Source organism: Drosophila suzukii, chromosome 2L (genome assembly GCF_043229965.1).
Source record: "Drosophila suzukii chromosome 2L, CBGP_Dsuzu_IsoJpt1.0, whole genome shotgun sequence".
In the NCBI taxonomy this organism is placed as follows: domain Eukaryota; kingdom Metazoa; phylum Arthropoda; class Insecta; order Diptera; family Drosophilidae; genus Drosophila; species Drosophila suzukii.
In genome coordinates this window covers 20,791,582-20,811,793 of record NC_092080.1, presented here as the reverse complement: position 1 = coordinate 20,811,793, position 20,212 = coordinate 20,791,582, and the positions used below count along the sequence as shown (strand labels likewise).

The following is a 20,212-nucleotide window of genomic DNA, read 5'->3' as shown; positions in this document are numbered from 1 at the left end:
TAAGCTACTTACTTCTATACCTTTTAGGGGCGAGGATAGACTTTATCGATTGAACATAATACCATCTCCCCATCCGCTATAAGTCTGGTTCCCGTTTCATAAATTCGCAGAATGCATTTTTTAAATTTTTTACTCCGATTCCATTGCATGGCATCGCATCGCCGACTGTTGTAACCGCAGCCAAATTAATTTCCAACTCTTTGGGTTTCACTTTGACTGCCGCATGGGCGTGACAAATGCAGCCAGAGTAAATTGTATAATTGCAGCTTTATTAAATTTAATAAAAATTCATACATATGCCAGTGCCGACATGACACGCCCCCACAGACGGAGGGCGGGCAGAGGATCCCGCACCCTTTTTTCACTTCCGTTAATCGACTGCACTTTTGCATTCTGTTGACTGCACACAGATGCCGCCTCCTTTATTTCAGGCACCCAGAACCCAGACTCCAGGTCCCAGGACCCAGTATCCTGGATTCCAGATTCAGGACCAGTGGGCAGTGCATGTCCTTTGTTGCCAGTCGCATTCGTAGCCCACACCTTATCAAATCCCCCGGCCCCTGCAGCCTTGTGGTTATTTTTTGCATTCACGTTTTTGTATCCCATTTAATTTGGCGCTTGCTTCTGGCTGACTTCGGTTTCTTTGGCCTTTTATTCAGTCGGTGTTTTTCCCAACCTTCCACTTCTGGAGCGTAATTTTAATAAAGTTCGCAGGGATTTTTTGTTGTTCGGGTAGTCAATTGTTATCTCCCAGCGATAAGTAAATAAAAGGGACAGGGAAGCGGTCTGTTCCTGAGTTGCAATTGCAACTGGATTGCCGAGTGCTGTTGGTTTTCGCATTTTCCATTTTCCCAGACCTTTCTCCCTTTTTGCGAATATGAATATTACTGAGTGATAAGACCAGGGGACTGCAATTAATTGTGAGCGTTTCCATACGGACTCCATCCGGATGTGTGCGAATGCGGGTGCGCTGGCATAATTCAATCTATTTTATTTAAGCTTTCCGTTAAGCTTTATTTAATTGCGAATTGCATTGCCTGGCATTTTCCAGAAGTTAAGGAATGAGAATAAATGAAGCAGCTTAAAGGAGGAAAATTGTGTATGCCCTTTAACTTTGTTAACATTGTAATGCAATAGTTTTGATGTAGTTCCAAAAAGTTATTTTATATGAATAGTCAAATCACTTAATTTGTTATTGTTAAAATATAACTTTTATTGGGAGATATCAAATAGCCAAGCAATTAGCTTTTGCACACCTCAATCTATTTTCCACCATTTACTCGAATTTTGAGCACTTAGTCAAGTGGAAAGATGATCAGGGGAACTGGGCAATTAGTGCATCCATGCCAGGCTGGCCACGACTGCCGACTTAGTCGAATGGTCGAAATGAGTGGGTTAGGCTGGATCGTCGCCATCAAAGTAATGCTCATCGTGTGTGCGATTGGCAGAAACGCCGACTCCACCCCGTCGAATTCGCGGTATAAATGGACTACGGTAGTGCCAGGCTAATAGCGACACCACTCCTTTCACATCAGTACACTTAAATGAAGAATCAAAAGTTGACTCATTATTGGCTAATTTTACCTCATCACAGTAGAGTAACAAAATAACACTTTATAGTATGAAATTCTGTTACACTAAAAATCGAAATGGTTTTGTATATGAATCATATATGAGTTTTTGGTTTTCTTTAATCAATGTTTTATGACCTCATAGAATGGATATAATTAGGTTTATCCTAGTTGTCCAAAAATTAATCAACTATTTTCTTCTGTGTAATTTCTGCTGTACTCAGATGGACTGGCTGGAGGCCCAGAATGTCAATCACGAAGTGCACAATGTGACCACGGCGGATGGCTATCAGCTGCAGGTGCAGCGTCTGCCGAATCTGGGTGCTAAGCCCGTGCTCCTGGTCCACGGACTCCTGGGTTCCTCCCTGGGGTGGGTCTGCCTGGGGCCCGAGCGGAGTTTGGGTAAGCGAATGTGCACTTCCGGGCGTGCACTTGAATACGTGTGATATATTGAAGTTAGAATTTACACCGAGAAAAAAACGTCCTTGATTTTAGACCACTGACTTTAGCTTAAGGAATAATGAACTAGAAATATTTAAATTTGACTAACTAAAATTTGCCTTCATTATACATTTAAGAACTAAGGAACATTTGATGAGCGCCAAAGTATACTTCGTTAGCTGTCTTATTTCTGATCTCTTTTGCTTTTTCTATAATCAAGAAAAAATTGGGTATGATTGTGTTCTCAAAAAACCAAGTCAAGAACACTTTCCGCTTGATTTCAAGAACACTTATGCAAGAAAAAGTGTAAAAAAAGTAATGAAATTAAGCAGATTTGGTTTTTTCGTTGTGTATTTGGTTTCACGTTACCATTGGTTTTACATTAGCATTTATTTTTCATTGGCTAACATTGAATGACACGCTCTGAAATGCCTGTAAAACAATAAAAATAAAAGCATTTTGGATTTACTTTAAAATCCCTGTTCATGTTAACAGAATATTTAGCATTAAAGGATTCTTAAGTATTGTTGTATCTTACAACATTTTATTGAATATTTAATCACAGATCTTAAATTAAAGAAAAAAAAGAGAAGATAATTTACTATAAGTTTGAAGCCTTAGATCTTATCATTGTAAGCCATCCTAACTTAATCATTAAATACCTATATTTTGATGTATCCAATATCTTTCTACATGCAGCCTTTCAGCTGCACCATCGCTCCTACGACGTGTGGCTGGCAAATCTGCGCGGAGTGGCGCCCTACGGACGGCAGCACATCGACTTGACCGATGTGATGGCCGATTTCTGGCGCTTCAGCTTCCACGAGCACGGCGCCTACGATTTGCCGGCCATAATTGACCACATGGCGGAGGTCACAGGTGGCGAACAACAGGCCCGCGGAGGAGGTGGTGGTCCAGGGGCTGATGAGGAGCAAATGCCGCGCCAGGTGCTGCTAATTGGACACTCGCAGGTGAGCGGTGCGGCTTAGGTGGCCAACTCCCCCTAAACACTGCTCTTAGGCCTTTAATGCGTTCCTGGTCCTCTGCTCGGTGCATCCGCGCTTCAACCAGCGCATTCAGCTGATGCAGGCCCTGGCGCCCCTGGCTCGACTGCATCGCCAGGTGCGCTTCGACTCCTTCCAGGTGCGCCACCTCATGAAGTTTGTCAAGGTAATTACTGAAGTACGTAAAATGGGGGGAAAATGCTACATTTAAGCTAGACATTCAGCACATTTTACAATGCAGGCTAAAATGTTGAGTTTCAGCATCTACTTTATTTAGAGCTGATTTCTCTTCCGAGCTAGACTTTATCTGACTAAAAACTCTTTATTAAGGCAATGTTCTAGTTAAAAAAGTAGTTTACGAAAATGAAACTGACAACAAATAGTTCTCCTTATTTTCTTTTTAAAGTTTGTCAGATTATCACTTAATCGTGTGACAACATATGTAATGATTTGCCGTACATGAAATTAACATCACATTGAGGAACCGAATTTGTTTTCTTAAACATCTTAAGTTCATGCTATCTTTTAATGACAGGTATTAAACTTGAAGCTTAACATAATATTGAGAATTTGGCTTCAAGTATATATGTAGCCCATAGCTTTAGGGTGGTACTTTATGGGAATTTAAATCTTTGCTTTGAAAATTGTTTTTAAATGCTGAGACACTCTATAAAGAAGATATTTTATTTGAAAGTAATTAATTAATATAATTAAAATCCGTCAGTTAAGTTTTTCTGCACATTTATTTCTTTGGTTTGTTGTAATAGTTGGCTTTTACAAAAGGCATTTTGGCGACCTCCGCCTCGTAGAACTTGTCGCGAACCTTAAACTCCACCTTTGTGCCAGGGGCCTTCAGGTTCTCCGGTACATAGCCCATGGCAATGTTGCGTCCAGCACTGGGACTCGGGCAACCACTGGTCACCTGACCAACCTGCTGCCCCTGGCTGAAGATGGCCACTCCGGAGCGAGCTGGCGGGGGCTTGGCTCCCAACATTTGGAGACCCACTCGCCGCCGACTAACTCCATCCTTCAGCTGGCCGAGAATCACTTCGGCTCCCGGAAAATCGCGGGTGGTGCGACGTCGTTTGGCGACCAACCAGGACAGAGCTGCCTCTACGGGCGTGGTTTTAGAATCAATATCACTGCCGTAGAGGCAAAGACCTGCCTCCAATCTCAGGGAATCCCTGGCTCCCAGGCCTGCAAGCTTGAGGATGCCACTCTGAAGAAGAGATTCGGTGAGGTTCTGAGCCTGGCTGGATTCCACAGATATCTCCACACCATCCTCTCCGGTGTAGCCACACCTCGTGATCCTAACGTTGGGGATTCCAGCCAAGGAGGTGACAAAGGATCTCATAAAGTATAGTTGGTCCAGGGAAACATCCTTTGGCAGAAGTTTGGATAGTTCAGTTGCCACTTGGGGACCCTGAACCGCCACTAGGGATTGATCACTGGGGGTGAGGAACTCGATGGATACGTCCTTTCCTTGTGACTTGAAGGTTTCCTGGAAAGACATGTGTAAACATGTTACCCTGATAGATCAATACTATGGTATATAAGCTGAACTCACCACAGCTGCGCTCATTATTCCCATATCTTGCTGCTTCATCGCCGCATTGGAGACCACGTAGAGCTCCTTTTCGCTAACTTTGTTCACGATGAGATCGTCAAGGATGCCGCCCGCTTCGTTGGTGAATACGGTGAGAGTGCCACTGCCATCCGGAGTGCCCAGGATGTCTGCCGTGCAGACGGACTCCAGACAAGCGGCCGCATCCTTGCCGAACACCCGGGTCTGCAGCATGTGCGAGACATCGAAGATGGAGCCCACCTGGCGGGTGTGAAGATGCGAGGCGATGATGCTCTGGTCGGAGTACTGAACCGGCAGGGCGTAGCCTCCGAAATTCACAATTTTCCCGCCTCTTTGCACGTGGAAATCGTAGAGGGCGGTACGCTGACCCTCGGAGGCGGAGGAGGCGTGGCGCAGACCGCCGAGGGCGATGGGAAGTCGGTTGCTTAGTCTGAACATCGCGCGCTGACTGAAGCCCGGATGGAGACTACAGCCAAGATCCGTTCTAGATGGTACACTTAAAAATATCTGCTATAGATTAAATGAGTATTTTAAATGCAAATTAATCGGAAAAGAATCGCTCTTCACAAACAAATTTATTATCACAACAATACGTTATTGTAAGAATAGTAAGTAATAAAAGAAATTATAAAACTAATAGGATATATAAAATCATTTGATTTTTTTCTGTGTACGAATGATAACGCCCTGACACCGCATGACATCGCCACAGAGATAGGAAACTAGTGAGTGGGGAGAGGCATTGAGATTATTTTGAGAAGGGATACACTCGGTGATAACCCCCCAGAGCGGCTTTAAACATGATTATGGATCTTGAGTCTGGGGAAAGTGAAGCAAATCAGCTGAGTGGATTCTATTCCAGTGGAAAATTTGTATAAAAAGTAATGATTTTGCATTGGAACTTGATTGCTGTTTAAGGAGTTGCTAGCTTTGTTCTGGTTTTATTCCTATTAAATTTTATAAACTATTCTTTTTAAGTTACACTTTTTAAGACTTATATGTTATTTGGTTTTCTTTTTTAGATCTGCTTAAACCTTTTTTTTTCCTTCTTTCAGAAACGCCAGAAAGGAAACCAGTTTGAGATCTTTCCACCTGGCTATTTTCGAAAAATATGCCAAAGCAAACGAGATCTTTGCGAATATTACACCAAGCAATTGGCAGGCAGCTCCCTAAGCAACAAAAAGGTAATATATTGGATTAATTACAAGGAGAATAAGAACAGTTTATTTAAAGAACTTTGTCCACAGCTACTGGAAGCCTTTAACTATGAACATCTTCTGCAAGGCGGATCCGCAAGGGAGATTTAACACCTACAGCAGATATGGAAATCGGGTGACTTCATTTCCTACGATTTCGGACCAGTGGAGAACATGCAAATATACCACGGCGTGGAGGCCCTCAGCTACAATATAAGCCAGATCACTGTGCCGATCATTTTGTACTTTGGGGAAACCGATGCTATAGCCACGCCGGAGGGAGTTCATGGAATATATGCCAGAATGCTGAAGTCGGTGAAGAGTGTGAGGAGGATTAACTCCCCGAAGTTCAACCACTTGGATTTTCTTATTTCCAACGACATTAAAACCCTGGTCAACGACAAATTAATTGAGCAAATGGAACAGTTTCTCGAGGGGCGATTGCCGTACGTAATTGAATGACCGCCAAATAAAAGGTGTCGTCAAAGGCGTTCATTGGAACCCATTAAAATAGAAATGACAAAAAATAATTGACCAGCGAAATGCTTTATTTGCCTTGGCATTCGTCCAAAATGCCAATTATGTAATGCGGTAGCCAAACCATAAAAAATATACATATAGATGTATAATTCAGAAAGGCAGCCGCCACAACTGGTCGACACTTTTACTTTCTTTTGATGGCCAACAAAAACAGTATCTGTTTCCAGTGCCTTTTGTACGGCTTTTGGCCAAAAAGGTTTGGGTTATTAAGTCATTTCGATGGTAAAACGAAAGAAGAAAAATAATGATAATTACCTTAATGGAAGTGTTTTGACTGGCTTTTCAACATTGGGTGGTATACAGCTGATAAGTAATGTAATTTTAATAACTTGGGTATCAATTGGTTGTGAATAACGAATTAATTTTAATTTATAAAATAAAACTTTCGCAATTTCTATTATTTTCACACATATGACTAGATAATAAGACTATTGTGAGAAATACTTGTGTGTCATGTGAAAAGATAACAGTTTTTTGGAGTTACGTAAATTTTGTGTGATAAGATAATTTGAACATGGTTACAATTGACAGTTGATTACATATCCGACTCGATGCTTCACTGTACTGCTACTCTTGAAAAGTTTCTTGTTTCCGACGGTTACGCCCTACGCATCCGTAATTTAGCCTCCCCCCTCGAGACCCTCTTTCGTACCCATATTTAATTAACTGGCCGAAAACGTAAAACACAATCGAAATGTAAACAAAAGAAGCTAACACGTCACAGTACGCAATGTTGTTGTCTGATCGAAAGTTTTTCGTATTTCGGCATTCTTTTTTATTATTTTTTTTTTTATTTGCTGCAGGGCCTTTGCAGAAGTTCGTTGATGTGGTTTTTGTAACCGGCGCGCTGGCCTGAACCATTGACAGTCTTCGAATTGGTCTTCAGTTGGGTTCGCGTCGCGTTGCGTAGAGGTTGAGGTTGAATTTCCGAGAGAGTCGCTTCCGTGAAAGTGAAATTAGCCCAGGTTTTTGGCCAAATCAAGATGCGGTGCAGCCTGAGGATGCGGCTGATCCTGCTGTTGGGGCTCTGTGTGTTCATCTGCAGGACTCAGAGCCAGCTGATTGGCGGCGAGGAGGACGAGGAGGACGAGGAGGAGGAGGAAGAGGAGGAGGAGAGCGTCGAGGACGAAACGCTGGAGGAGCGACTGCAGCGCAAGAACATCAAGCAGGACTCGACCCTCAGCGTGGTAGGGGAAATAAAAGCATCGTTGTTTCCAAGATTCTTTAAAGCTGGAAAATATAGACCATTCATAAGTTGATTTTACAAAAAAAATATTTCATTTTTATCGAGCTTACGGTTACAAAACAATCTAATTCATTTAAATGTGGCAGTTTGTAAGATTTTAGTAAAAAAAGTCCAGTTTTATGCACACAATTTTGGGATTTCATTTTCTTTAATTAAAAAGAATTTATTTCTTACGCAAAATTCACTTACAAACCAAAATGTGCGTTTTTTTTTTAAACGAGCCTCTTAAGTTCTTGTTTCTTATAAAATATTTTTTTTAAATTTCTATCAAGCATGTTCAAATGTTCAAATATTCTTGAGTTTGAACTTAAATTTTTATAGAAAACTTTTAGTAAATATGGTTTTATCATCTGAGCTGAATTAACCACTGTATTTTAAAGCAATACTTTCAAACCGTTTAAGCATTAACATTTGTAAAATTCGAATTCACGACAAGTGAATACCGGAACAGGCTTGCATTTATTTTAAAAAAGTTGGTTCCTTCTTAACTTTTCCCTTGAAAACAGCAATTAATGAACCAAAGTGGAGATTATTCCGCAGCTCCTCATTGTCATCGCCACTCACACATTTCGTCAACAGGACAAATTAATCGCCAAGTACGGCTACGAAGCGGAGGTGCATCATGTGACCACGGAGGACGGATACATCCTCACCATGCACCGCATCCGCAAGCAGGGCGCCCCGCCCTTCCTCCTCCAGCACGGACTCGTGGACAGCTCGGCGGGATTTGTGGTAATGGGTCCCAACGTGAGCCTGGGTAAGTGCATCCGCATCGTCCGTGATTAATGGCCAAGTGATTACGAGCGAAGCCCACTTTGCAGCCTACTTGCTGGCCGACCACAACTACGATGTTTGGCTGGGGAACGCGCGGGGCAACCGCTACTCGAGGAACCACACCACCCTCGACCCGGATGAGTCCAAGTTCTGGGACTTCAGTTGGCACGAGATCGGCATGTACGACCTGCCCGCGATGATTGATCATGTGCTGAAGGTCACCGGGTTCCCGAAGCTGCACTACGCCGGCCACTCGCAGGGCTGCACCTCCTTCTTCGTGATGTGCTCCATGCGGCCCGCCTACAACGCCAAGGTCGTCTCCATGCAGGCCCTGGCCCCCGCCGTTTACGCCAAGGAGACCGAGGACCACCCCTACATCAGGGCCATCAGCCTGTACTTTAATGTGAGTATTGGAATTCAGTGTGGTTTTTTGATGCACTGGAAAAGAAATGGAAAAGTACAAGTAATTATCTGAATTAAATACTAAAATTTTATTTTCAATACAAAATATATTGAATTGCATGCCTTAATATGGAAATATTAAAATAAATGTGGATAATATTATTCACTTTAAACATTTTACCTCATTAAAAACAAATTTCACATTAAAAACTTTAATACTTTTATTCGATATGGATGATAGCGACACATTATTAATTATGCATGAAATATTTTGACTTATTACGTTTTTTATAAGTGAGGAGATAAAGTTCTGACCTGGAAGTATTTATGAAAAGCATTTCAATTAGGACTCATCATGATGCTTTGGTAACATAAGGTTTTGAACTAAAGTTATCAAAGCATTTTCAAGGCTTAGTTTAGCATGAGAACGAAAAAACTGCCATATTAAAATAAATATTAGGTAGGTGACATTGAGGAATCTCTTGAAATTGAGTAGAAATTCTACTTAATATTAATATTTACTCTTCATTTCGCCTGGTAGTATATTTAGATTGCTTTAATAAAATTTTTTAATTGACTACTGGGACTTAGACTCTAAATTTTCATTTTTTCCAGATCTTAAATATAATATAGCTCTAAGGTGTTACATGCAATGACTCCATTTATATATTTCAGAGCCTGGTAGGCAGTTCGATCAGGGAGATGTTCAACGGGGAGTTCCGCTTCCTGTGTCGCATGACCGAGGAGACGGAGCGGCTGTGCATCGAGGCTGTGTTTGGTATCGTGGGTCGCAACTGGAACGAGTTCAATAGGGTAAGTTAATACCAAAATTATAACTTAGTTAAGACTAAAATTTAAAAATTATTTTAGAAAATGTTCCCCGTAATCCTGGGTCACTATCCGGCCGGAGTGGCTGCCAAGCAGGTGAAACACTTCATCCAGATCATCAAGAGCGGCCGATTTGCGCCGTATAGCTACAGTTCGAATAAGAACATGCAGCTGTACAGGGACCACCTGCCCCCGCGTTATAACCTGAGTCAGGTGACCGTGCCCACCTTCGTGTATTACTCCACGAATGATCTGCTGTGCCACCCCAAAGATGTCGAGTCCATGTGCGATGACTTGGGCAACGTGACGGGGAAGTACTTGGTGCCGCAGAAGGAGTTCAACCACATGGACTTCCTCTGGGCCATCGATGTGCGGAAAATGCTCTACCGGCGTATGTTGCAGGTCCTTGGAAAACTGCCTGAGGACAAGCATGAAGAGGCTAATCGATCCAGGCGATCAGTTCGTGGCAGAGCGATACCATCTTAAGTACCTGAAAATGTTTGAAAATGTTTCTCTCATATATTTAAGTATTTATTTAACCTATAAATATAATTAGTACATTTCACTATAAGATTTGTTTTTATAGAATTGGGTGGAGAAATTATATTTGTATTAAAATACAGAAACCTTTTGACACCAAATTTCATATTTATTTATTTATTTGCTCTTCGCTGCACTTTGCTTTAAATATGGAAAGGATGCCCCTATTTGCATAGCATTTCAAATTTTCAAGTATACATGGGGAACTTGAGCGGAAACGGAAGTCAAGTGTTTCTTTCGCCCCACAAAAGCCGTAACAGATTTTGCATCAGCATCAGCCAGCTGGCGGGCCAAGATACATGCATTTGTAAGCAGATTTCCTGCGAGCACAATTTTCCATTTTCCCCAGCGACTGCTAGTGGGCCAACAGCTGACACCGGGGCTAAGAAGCTGCCGCTTTTCCTGCTTTTTCCGTCCCCATTTATATTTTCTTGGCTTTTTCGGCCCACATTGTCTAGCCATTTGCATTTCTGTGGAGCTCAGCTCCGCACATCTGCGCTTTTCCTGATACACCAGCAGCCAAGTTAAGTGAAAAACTGTGTCTAAGTTGGCGACAACGGGGTGGCACGTTGCCCAGATCGACCCAACTTGAAAGGCTCGAGAGCGGCAGATAGAATAAGCTAGTTATCAGTTTTCTAAACACGAAAATCATGAACCAACACAGCGCGAAGTATAAGCTACCAGTTTTATTCTAAGAAAAACTGAAGTATAAATAATTAAAGACACCAGAAAATATTATTCTTGTTTGTTATTGTTACACGAATGTGACGTATTGCTGTGGTCGTCATAGCAGTTGAACAAATTATGCAAATTTTATCATGCCTTGATTAGGCAAATTAATTGCTAAAAATATAGACTCGAACAAAATGGAATAACTAAATGCGATGTCAGAATACCCTATTGTTGAGGTGCACTTATTTCCTACGGTGTGTTGAATGATCTGTAGAAATGCGACTGGGAAAAATTGTACAGTCAAAGGTAAAAAGTAAGTTTGAACTAGATTGTAAGTCTTCATTTTTATTTTAACTGAATATATAATTTATCTTGTAAAACATTTTCGGACTGGGCTTAACTTTAAAAATTTTAAGTTTATACACTCTCTTTCTTTTCTACAAGAATTGATTGACCTTAATTCTTGTATCTGTTCGCAGCACGTGCTATATTTTTAGACTATTGTGAATCCCCTAACCAAAATAGCACCTCCCAGACGCAAAAAATGATGATAAGTGCAAAGAAACTCGTTTCCCCCATCTTTTTTGAATTAATGAACAAATAAAACGTCACCAATTTTTCAATTTACAGGTTAACCTCTTTTAAAGTTTTATAAATGTAACTTAACCACTTTGTTCAATTACACTTAGGTAAATTAAAAATTTAAAATGAGGAATTTATATTTTATCAATTAGAATATTTGGGAGATCTTTTTCTATCAGATAACTAAATTAATTTCGATAAATAAAATTTAAAATCATAGAAGCGAAGCTCTACTGTAATTGCAATGACGTCTTTACCACTAGGCGCATTTTAGGTTCTATAAAAGCTAGCCGATTTTTTGGAAAGTAGTTAGTGACTTTAAAACAATGGTTCCCACGGGATTGTTATTACTTTTGACTGCCTGCTGTGTGTCCCTGGCATCCGCTGGATTTGGCCTGGGCTTCGGTGGCGGTGGCCTTGGACTGGGAGGCGGTAGCGGTGGGTCTTCTGCCCAAGCAAGTCTTCCTGGATTGAATCTGGGTGGAGGATACAATGGTGGAAATCCGACTGATTTTTCTGCCAGCGCATCACATAACGCTGGATCTTCTGGATCGATTCTGGATCAGGCTGCCAACGGTCTGCTGGGCGCTGCAGGAACTGGAGCCAACGTAGTCCACTCGGTGGGATTAACTGCAGCATCTCACGGGGCTCAGGCCGCCAATGGACTGCTGGGAGCGGCAGGAGCTGGAGTCAATGCTGTTCACTCTGCAGGATCAACTGCAGCCAATCACGGAGCTCAGGCTGTAGACGGTCTTTTGGGAGCAGCAGGATCTGGAGTCGATGCTGTACACTCTGCAGGATCCAATGCGGCTTCCATTGCGGCTAATCACGTGCACAATGTCGCCTCTGGAAGTTCAGCTTCCCTGGGTCCTGAGCATTTGGGTCATTCGGACTCCGCTCCATTGCACTCCGATCACATAAGTATCGGATCCTCTGGCAGCAGTGAATCCTCCGGAGTTACTGGTGCCAGTGGCCTCCATTCCAACTCCGGTTCAGCGACCATTGGAGCTGTTAACGCAGTGCTAAATGCAGCGGGATCTGGAGCTTCAGGATCAACAGCTGCCGCCCATGGAGCTAAGGTTGTCAATGGACTACTAGGAGTGGCAGGAACCGGAGCCAATGTGGTACACTCCGCAGGATCCACAGCAGCATCCCATGGAGCTCAGGCCGTTAATGAAGTTCTAGGAGTGGCAGCAACTGGAGCCAATATGGTACACTCCGCAGGATCAAGTGCAGCATCCCATGGAGCTCAGGTCGTTAATGGAGTTCTAGGAGTGGCATCAAATGCAGCCAATGTGGTACACACCGCAGGATCGACTGCAGCATCTCACGGAGCTCAGGCCGCTAATGAAGTTCTAGGAGTGGCCGGAACCGGAGCCAATGTAGTCCACTCTGCAGGATCAACAGCAGCATCTTATGGAGCTCAGGCCGTTAACGGAGTTCTAGGAGTGGCAGCAACTGGAGCCAATGTAGTCCACTCTGCCGGTTCAGTTGGTGCCTCCCAAGCCGCAGACAAAGTGGCCAGCGGAATTGTTAACAGTGCATCTTCCGGTCACCTAACCATTGGGTCGTCTGGCATTTCGGGCTCCACTTCGCTGGACACCAATTCTGGCTCTGCTTCGACTGGCAATGGACACCTAAGCATAGGTACTTCTGATGCTAGCTCTGCCAAAATAACTGCCGATCACGCCAGTATTTCCTCTTCCTCGACTGGTTCTCAGCATTCTGGATCTGTACAGGCTGGCTCTGCCAAGATCACAGCTGGACATGCCAATATCGGATCTTCTGGAAGCAAGGTGGTTGCCTCCAACGCAGCAACTGTCAGTGGTAATCATCTCAATGTGGGTACCACTGTATCTAGTGCAATGCAAGGCACCTCCACATATCACAAGATAGAATCTTCGAAGATCTCAGCCGGACAGGTGAACATCGCATCTACTGGGGGATCAACATCCGGCGCATCCACTGGTCACCTGAATATTGGAGCCTCAGGAGCAACTGGTTCTGCATCTCAGGGATCCGAATCTGCTGGACATCTGGGCATTGGTTCATCGGCAGCTGGCTCTCATGGGGTCGGAAATTTGAACATTAAGAGTTCTGAAATAACTTATTCATCGAAAACCGAGTCATCCAAGTTCAGTGCTAGTCAAGCTCACATAAGTTCTGGATCTGCATCTATCGGAGCCCTTGGAACACAGGCAGGATCTGCCCATATCAAGACCGAAAACAAAAAAGTGGAATCATCATCTTTGCACAGCGGTTCAGGAACTGCTTCTATCGGAGATGGTCATATGAATATCCAATCTTTGGGCGCTGCCACTTCCGGATCATCCCAAGCTGCATTGAACCCTGGATCTCTTGGGGTTGGACAGTTGAATATTGGTACATCGGGATCCATTGGCTCTGGTTCCAAAGTATCTTCCGGCTCAGCGTCCGTTGGTGTTGGCCATCTAAACGTTGGAACTACTGGAGTACCTGATTTCAGTTCAAAGAGATCTTCATCTGGACACTTGAGCATCGGATCATCCGGAATATCAGGATCTACTGGTTCTGGTGCAGGATCTTCGAAGATCAGTGCCGATCATTTGAGTTTTGGGTCCTCTGGAAACACTGCCGCCAGTTCTTTGCACAGCGGTGCCGGATCAATTTCTCTTGGATCTGGTGGCCTGACAGTCGGAGCAAATGGACATAAATCCACAACATCTGGTTCAGTTGGATATACTGGTGCCCACGAGGCTGCATCTCTAGCGCACGGAGTTGCCAGCGGACTGCTGGGACCAGCGGCGGGATCGGAAAGCCTCTCTTTTGGAGGTAATACAGCATCCGTGGGGGCGAATGGCGCTCCAGGAGGCTATCATCAGGGAACTGTCGGTCTCAATGGAAACGGTCTTAGCCTCGGGGGAAATCTAGGTGGAAATTCCGGGAGTGCCGGTCTTGGCTTTGGCGGCGGTTACATTGGTGGATCCATTAACCGAGGTGCTGGACTTTTCCTTGGCTAACTTAAGTTGTATATGCACTTTAATATTTGAAGTATTCCTTAGTATTGAAAATGTAACTTCGCAATATTTAAAAGAGATTAAAACAATCCAGATAAGAAAAATATATGTATACATTAACATTTTCATGTAAATATTTATTGTAATCGGTATACCCGATACTTGAAGAAGGAACCATTATTGACGCCACAAGGAATTTACATCAATTCTTTATCAGGATAACTGGCACATGCTAGTTCGTCACCAAATGTTGAAAGTCCACAAAAGGTGACCTGCAAGATATTCCTCTGTGTGAGTTTGACAGGATGGTATCTGGCCAAAATCCGAGCGTTCGTTTACTTTTATAAAATGATAAAAAAAGATAGACTTTAAAGTTAAGATTTGCGTTGTTGATTAAATAAACGACCCTTTAGGAAGGAGTGGATCTTTCCTTTTAATAATATGTTTACAACTTTGATATTCTTGGCTTTCCACTTAAGATAACAGAGCCACGGCTTTTGGAATGTCTGGAACACAAATCTGCAACTAGTTAATCATTTTCGGGTACATGATCCTTTACTCGTATCCGTTTTAATAAAATCACTTTGTTTGAATGAAACGAAGTGATCGATAAGCGAGTGCCGTCGTCCCAATATTGATCGTTTGTGATCGTTCCAGTATACTTACATTCACGATCGTTTGTGTTCGTTCGTCATTAAAAAAAAAAGTAAAAAAATTAAATTAAAACCGAGGACCGCGACATCAACGAATCGGCTAGATCGGGCGAGTCCGAAGACAATCTCACCGCCAAACGGCAAAGCTGAATCAAGCATCGATGTTTTATCGATACTATCGATATTTTCCAAAACTCGTCGATTTCACTTCAGACGTGGTTAGTTCCAACTTGAATTGTGTTTTGTGTCAATAAATAAGTTTAATACTTTCATTTTGTCGTTGGATTCAGGACAGCTGGAGACGATGGACAAGTACCATAAAGTAAGTTAAGAGAATGTACATTTTACACTGCATACATGTGTTAAAAGATATGTTTAAGATGGGCCCTCATAACATGAGAGCGTTAGAAATGCCATAGAATTTTATATTACTTCAAACAGAGTAACGGGTATCTGATAGTCGAAGCACTCGATTGAATATGAATAAATACAAAATCACATTAAAAATTAAGTATGCATTACATTTGTTATGAGAAACGGAAATGCTTTAGCTGTTTGTTAGTAAGAAAAGTTAAAGTTAAAGTTAAAGCTCAAAGTTTAAAGAGCTAGACCCAAATCTACAGACTTTATTTTAAGATTTAAGATGTTTATAATGCGACACATCTGAAACAAACTCAACCATGAAACAATTAATTTACTGCTGCTATAAAATACGATTAGTATGTTCTTGAACAACATGTAGGTACAATAAAATTATTTGCAATATAATCTTTACTATGTTCCTTGAAAACGTTTAATATTTTTATATAATTCATCAATGTTTTTTACGTTTGTTTAGTACCCTATCAAACCAGAGTGACGTAGACCTCAAGGGTCATTGTCGTAACCATCGAACGCCTACAAATATCATATATATGAAAATCAATCTAATCTTGGGCGAGTCGAGAGTCAATGCAGCTATTTCCGAAGCAAATGATGATTAAATTTGTTTACATAAGATTTAGCGATTTAATACTGGATTATGACGATGTTTATATACTCTTTCTATCTTGGTAGCTAATGTTCAACCCATTTTTCATCTTTTCTTTGAAATATACTTTTCTGTTTATTTTGGATTGAACAATTGAAATCGGCGTTTGCTTCATTAAGTTAATTCATCGATCATTCTTGCTGATGGCTATCATGAATCTCCCACGGGTTGAACACGCCTTCCAAACATTCGGTTCTCCTTAGGGTATAGTGTAATTTCCAACAGTAGACAATCGAGAATATTAAATTGTATTGGAACTTGTTATTGTTCTCGGCGGGAGCTAATTACACTGTGCAACATTCATACGCTATGGTTAAAACAAATATTATTTTTTGTGTGGTGGCACTTTTGACTAAAAATATCTTTTGATATCTCTAATCTTTATCTGATCTTTAAATAAATAAATGTTTTTATTTGTTATAAACGTAGGAAAACTTGTACAAACGAAATAATTATTTATTAGAAATAACAATATTAAAAAATGCTGTGAAGTACTGCCAAATATAATTATTTAAATCATTATATATATGATAAATATTAACATTCTTTGGCCCAGTGCAGTCTGAGTTTTTGCCTGGCTGACCCTAGGATCTCAGCACTCAGAACGTGACTGGGTTTCTGTTCTTTTTTCGCGCTCTGCGAAATTTCAGCAAGTATTTTGCTACTATTTGCGCTTTTTTCACGGCTGAGAGTCTTCTATATAAACCGGCATCTTTCTAGGGAGCACAGTTAGTGAGCTGCAGGCAAAGGTTCCGATGCGTCTGTTTGTAGTGCTGAGTGTTTGTGTGGCTTTGGCCTCTGCCGGAGGATACGGTGGTGGCGGAGGAGGTGGTGGTGGAGGATACGCCGGGTCCTCCGCTTCCTCGTCTGCTTCAGCCGGTGCGATTGGAGGCGGTAAACTCGGTGGAGGCCATGGATCCGGAGGTCCAGGCTCCGGAGGTCCCGGTTCCGGAGGTCATGGCTCCGGAGGCCACGGATCTGGCGGCTTCGGCTCTGGAGGAGATTTCGGTGGAGGCCTAAGTGGGGGATTCGGCGGTGGCGGCGCTGATGCCTCGTCGAGTGCTGGAGCTGCAGGCGGTGGACTGTCAGGCGGTTCCGCTGGAGGTCCCTTCGGAGGTGGCGGAGGTGGTCATTCCGGGGGCGGAGGCGATATTTTCGGCGGAGGTGGTTCGCTTGGAGGAGGACATTCTGGCGGAGGAGGCTCTATTGGAGGTGGCCATTCCGGAGGAGGAAATGGAATTGTTGGCGGTCCTGGACTCGGAGGTGGCGGAGGTGGAGGATTCGGAGGTGGAGGTGGACACTCCGGCGGAGGCGGATTCGGAGGAGGAGATGCTCCTTCAATCGGACCTGGCGGCGGAATCGGAGGAGGCGGACACTCTGGAGGTGGCGGTCATTCCGGCGGAGGCGGCCTAGGTGGAGGAGATGCTCCTTCAATTGGACCAGGTGGAGGATTGGGCGGTGGCGGAAGCTCTGCTTCATCGTCAGCTGGTGTTATTGGTGGCGGCCACGGAGGCGGTGGAAAGCCAGGAGGCGGCTTTGGAGGCGGCGGAGGACCGGGCTTCGGACCAGGTGGAGGAGTCGGCGGTGGAATCGGAGGAGGTGGAGGACATTCCGGAGGCGGAGGTCACTCTGGAGGAGGCGGAGGTGGTCCCGGATTTGGTCCAGGACCAGGTTTCGGCGGAGGCTTTGGACCCGGAATTGGAGGCGGACCCGGTGGCGGACACTTTGGAGGAGGTCTTAGCGGCCACAAGCACGGAGGTCATGGAGGCGGTGGCGGACACAAAGGTGGACCGGGAGGCGGCGGTGGATTTGGAGGCGGTGGCGGAGGCGGAGGCGGAGGTGGTGGCTACGGAGGCAAACCTGGAGGCGGCGGTGGCTATGGAGGCAGTCCAGGCGGCGGTGGTGGCTATGGAGGCGGCGGGGGTGGTGCCTACTCAAGCGCCTCTGCTTCTGCCAGTGCGTCTGCGGGTGCCGGCGGCGGAGGTGGCTACCATGGCTAGATGCAGTTACCCCAAGTCTAATATCCTGTAATTCCCCAAATCGATGAAAGTATTACGCCATTTTCAATAAAACGATTACCTTTTTTACAACACAAGTAAACTTTAAGAAAAACTTCTGTATTACTTTGGGGTATTTTACAAAATTTGGGAGTGACCATTATTCCTCAATATTTAAATATTATCCCCCAGAAGATATTGCCACTTTGCTTTAATGCTCACTTAATAAATATTTTTCATGATCTTAAACTTACAGAATTTATATAGATCCATCTGGCTTTTTGCTCTTTTTTCTACTTCGGGAGTTTTGAATATTGAAGTGTCGCCTCTAACAAGAATAATTCTTGGCGCGTACTCGCTCTTTTCTCCCTTATTCGATTTGAGAAAATTTTCAAAGAGATTCAAATTATTCTCAATCAATTTACCAAGCGAATATCAAATTGATCCTTATGTTCTTTTGAGTAGACAAAAAAACCCCTACTTAATTATTTATAAAAAACATTTAATTTTTAAAAATATAATTAATTAATATAAAATAATAAAATAATAATATAAAATAAACAATAAAACCCACAAAGAGATCATCTAGTCTTTAGTCAGCTAGCCAAAGTTAAACATTGAACTGTTCTGTTAAGAAGTAAACCACGTGAAAAGTGTGAAAGTAACGTTATGTCCTTGATGGAACCCATTTTCTTGAGGAGCGGTGGTCGACCATTAGGACCCGCGAAGGAAAACTTTCCCCCTGTTTGGCGGTTGGGAAATCTGGCATGCAAAGTTTCCACCAAAATTAATGGCCTATGAGAGGGGACCGCGGCATGGAGTTGTATTAGCCCCAACCGAAGACATTGATGCCACTCATGGCCACATAAATCTCTTAAATGGCCAAGACAGACTGCGTTCTTCTGGAATTTTATGTGTCCCCCACAAACATTTATCATTAAGTAAAGTTTTACTATTGCAAATTGTTGCACACAATGGCAACAAATTGAAATCTTAAGCAAGCTCCTTTGCCTTTTGCCTCAGCTTTGGCTTCGGTCTCAGGCTGAAAGTGCACTTTTATTGCCGGAGGAGCAGCATCTGCTCTCGGAGCCCGGAGTCTGGAGTCGGTAGTCGGCAGTCGGTAGTCCGTGGTCCAATGTCCGGACCCGGCAATAAACTCCTAGACCAATTTGCACAAGGACGATGAACCCCTGTGGTGCAGTTTTGCTACATAAAAGCGGAAAGGCGGAAGTCGGGCCAACAGACTGTTGGCGGTTTGCCACAGAGTCGCTGCTGCAACAGTTGTTGGCCTTTGTAGAATTGACAATATGGCCGGGCCCTTTGTTTGCTGCAATTTATGTTTGGCAATAAAATAAATGTGAAATGTTTATCAATGCCCATTCGGGTTTTTCAACTAAACGCAGCTCATCTCAGGTGGAGCCTCGAAGTATGCAGCACTCGGTTTCGTTTTCGAAAACGATCTCCCACCACTTCATGGCCCGAAAATAGGCAATAAACCTTTTTGGCTCGCTCGTTGCCAGCCAGCATTTAATTAAAATTAAATAATTCAGATTGCATATCCATATCGACACGGTTGCCAAATGGTTTTCTGGTCAGATCGCTTTGTTCATTAGCCCGCTGGCCGCATAATTGAAAAGTTTGCCCTGCCTGGGCGCGGGTAATTCAATTTGCGGAGTGGAGTGGGTCGGAAAAACTACGGAAAACGCCAATAACAATAAACGGCGGCTAAAATGCGAAAATATTACAGCGCACTGATTGCCGTGCGCGTGTGTGTTTACATAATTAACATGACGTTCATTAGTTGGCATTTTAATAATATTTCATGTCGTCATGGCTCTGGTTCTGATTCCACCACATCCCAGCCCGCTGGCTAATGTGATAATATTCATTTTGGCCAGGCTCAAATTATTTCTATTTGATTGATTTTAATATACAAATATTTGCCTTCGCAGTTCATTATTAAAGTGCTCTGGTTATTTATTCATCGAAATGAATACCCACTTGGTAGTTATATGGTTGAAGCGACAGCTTAGGCAGCTAATTATGTAGAGAGTCTGGAACTATTATTTCCCAAAAAACTTAAACTCGAGCAATCCATCTAGATACTGCGTCATTACAAGGCCATTAATCATGCAACACAAAGAAGTCAGTTCGG

General features: G+C 43.2%; 5 protein-coding genes across 5 annotated transcripts; 4 read left to right on the top strand and 1 right to left on the bottom strand.

Moving 5' to 3' along the window:
• Positions 1-1,386: 1,386 nt before the first annotated feature.
• Lip2 (Lipase 2) lies at positions 1,387-6,597 on the top strand. The gene is given in 6 exon segments (XM_017069441.4): positions 1,387-1,494; positions 1,796-1,973; positions 2,712-2,983; positions 3,033-3,182; positions 5,657-5,785; positions 5,849-6,597. Coding segments are annotated over 6 exon segments (1,248 nt in total). The 3' UTR covers positions 6,260-6,597.
• LOC108005986 (aminomethyltransferase, mitochondrial) lies at positions 3,746-5,062 on the bottom strand. The gene is made up of 2 exons (XM_017069430.4): positions 4,584-5,062; positions 3,746-4,517 (listed from the first exon to the last, which is right to left on the bottom strand). The coding sequence occupies exons 1-2, from the start codon at positions 5,037-5,039 to the stop codon at positions 3,759-3,761; spliced, it is 1,215 nt and encodes a 404-aa protein (XP_016924919.3). The 5' UTR covers positions 5,040-5,062; the 3' UTR covers positions 3,746-3,758.
• Positions 6,598-6,733: 136 nt separating the features above from the next.
• Lip1 (Lipase 1) lies at positions 6,734-10,170 on the top strand. The gene is made up of 5 exons (XM_017090511.4): positions 6,734-7,524; positions 8,163-8,340; positions 8,405-8,760; positions 9,435-9,572; positions 9,630-10,170. Exons 1-5 carry the CDS (start codon positions 7,321-7,323, stop codon positions 10,071-10,073), a joined length of 1,320 nt encoding a protein of 439 aa, XP_016946000.3. The 5' UTR covers positions 6,734-7,320; the 3' UTR covers positions 10,074-10,170.
• A 1,533-nt stretch (positions 10,171-11,703) lies between these two features.
• On the top strand, positions 11,704-14,746 carry LOC108021685 (uncharacterized transmembrane protein DDB_G0289901). Its single transcript, XM_065862879.2, has 2 exons — positions 11,704-13,303; positions 13,475-14,746. The coding sequence occupies exons 1-2, from the start codon at positions 11,708-11,710 to the stop codon at positions 14,378-14,380; spliced, it is 2,502 nt and encodes an 833-aa protein (XP_065718951.2). The 5' UTR covers positions 11,704-11,707; the 3' UTR covers positions 14,381-14,746.
• Positions 14,747-16,778: 2,032 nt separating this feature from the next.
• On the top strand, positions 16,779-18,172 carry LOC108004713 (uncharacterized). The gene has a single exon (XM_017067732.4). The coding sequence runs from the start codon at positions 16,816-16,818 to the stop codon at positions 18,058-18,060; it is 1,245 nt and encodes a 414-aa protein (XP_016923221.3). The 5' UTR covers positions 16,779-16,815; the 3' UTR covers positions 18,061-18,172.
• Positions 18,173-20,212: the final 2,040 nt, after the last annotated feature.

Bases quoted from the DNA above. Each gene is read 5' to 3' on its own strand.
- LOC108021685 (XM_065862879.2), top strand. From the start codon at position 11,708: ATGGTTCCCACGGGATTGTTATTACTTTTGACTGCCTGCTGTGTGTCC. The intron at 13,304-13,474 runs GTGAACATCGCA...TTGAACATTAAG, and splicing joins CGAAGATCTCAGCCGGACAG to AGTTCTGAAATAACTTATTC.
- LOC108005986 (XM_017069430.4), bottom strand. From the start codon at position 5,039: ATGTTCAGACTAAGCAACCGACTTCCCATCGCCCTCGGCGGTCTGCGC. The intron at 4,518-4,583 runs GTGAGTTCAGCT...ATGTCTTTCCAG, and splicing joins GAATAATGAGCGCAGCTGTG to GAAACCTTCAAGTCACAAGG.
- LOC108004713 (XM_017067732.4), top strand. From the start codon at position 16,816: ATGCGTCTGTTTGTAGTGCTGAGTGTTTGTGTGGCTTTGGCCTCTGCC.
- Lip1 (XM_017090511.4), top strand. From the start codon at position 7,321: ATGCGGTGCAGCCTGAGGATGCGGCTGATCCTGCTGTTGGGGCTCTGT. The intron at 8,341-8,404 runs GTAAGTGCATCC...CCCACTTTGCAG, and splicing joins GGGTCCCAACGTGAGCCTGG to CCTACTTGCTGGCCGACCAC. The intron at 8,761-9,434 runs GTGAGTATTGGA...TATATATTTCAG, and splicing joins CCATCAGCCTGTACTTTAAT to AGCCTGGTAGGCAGTTCGAT.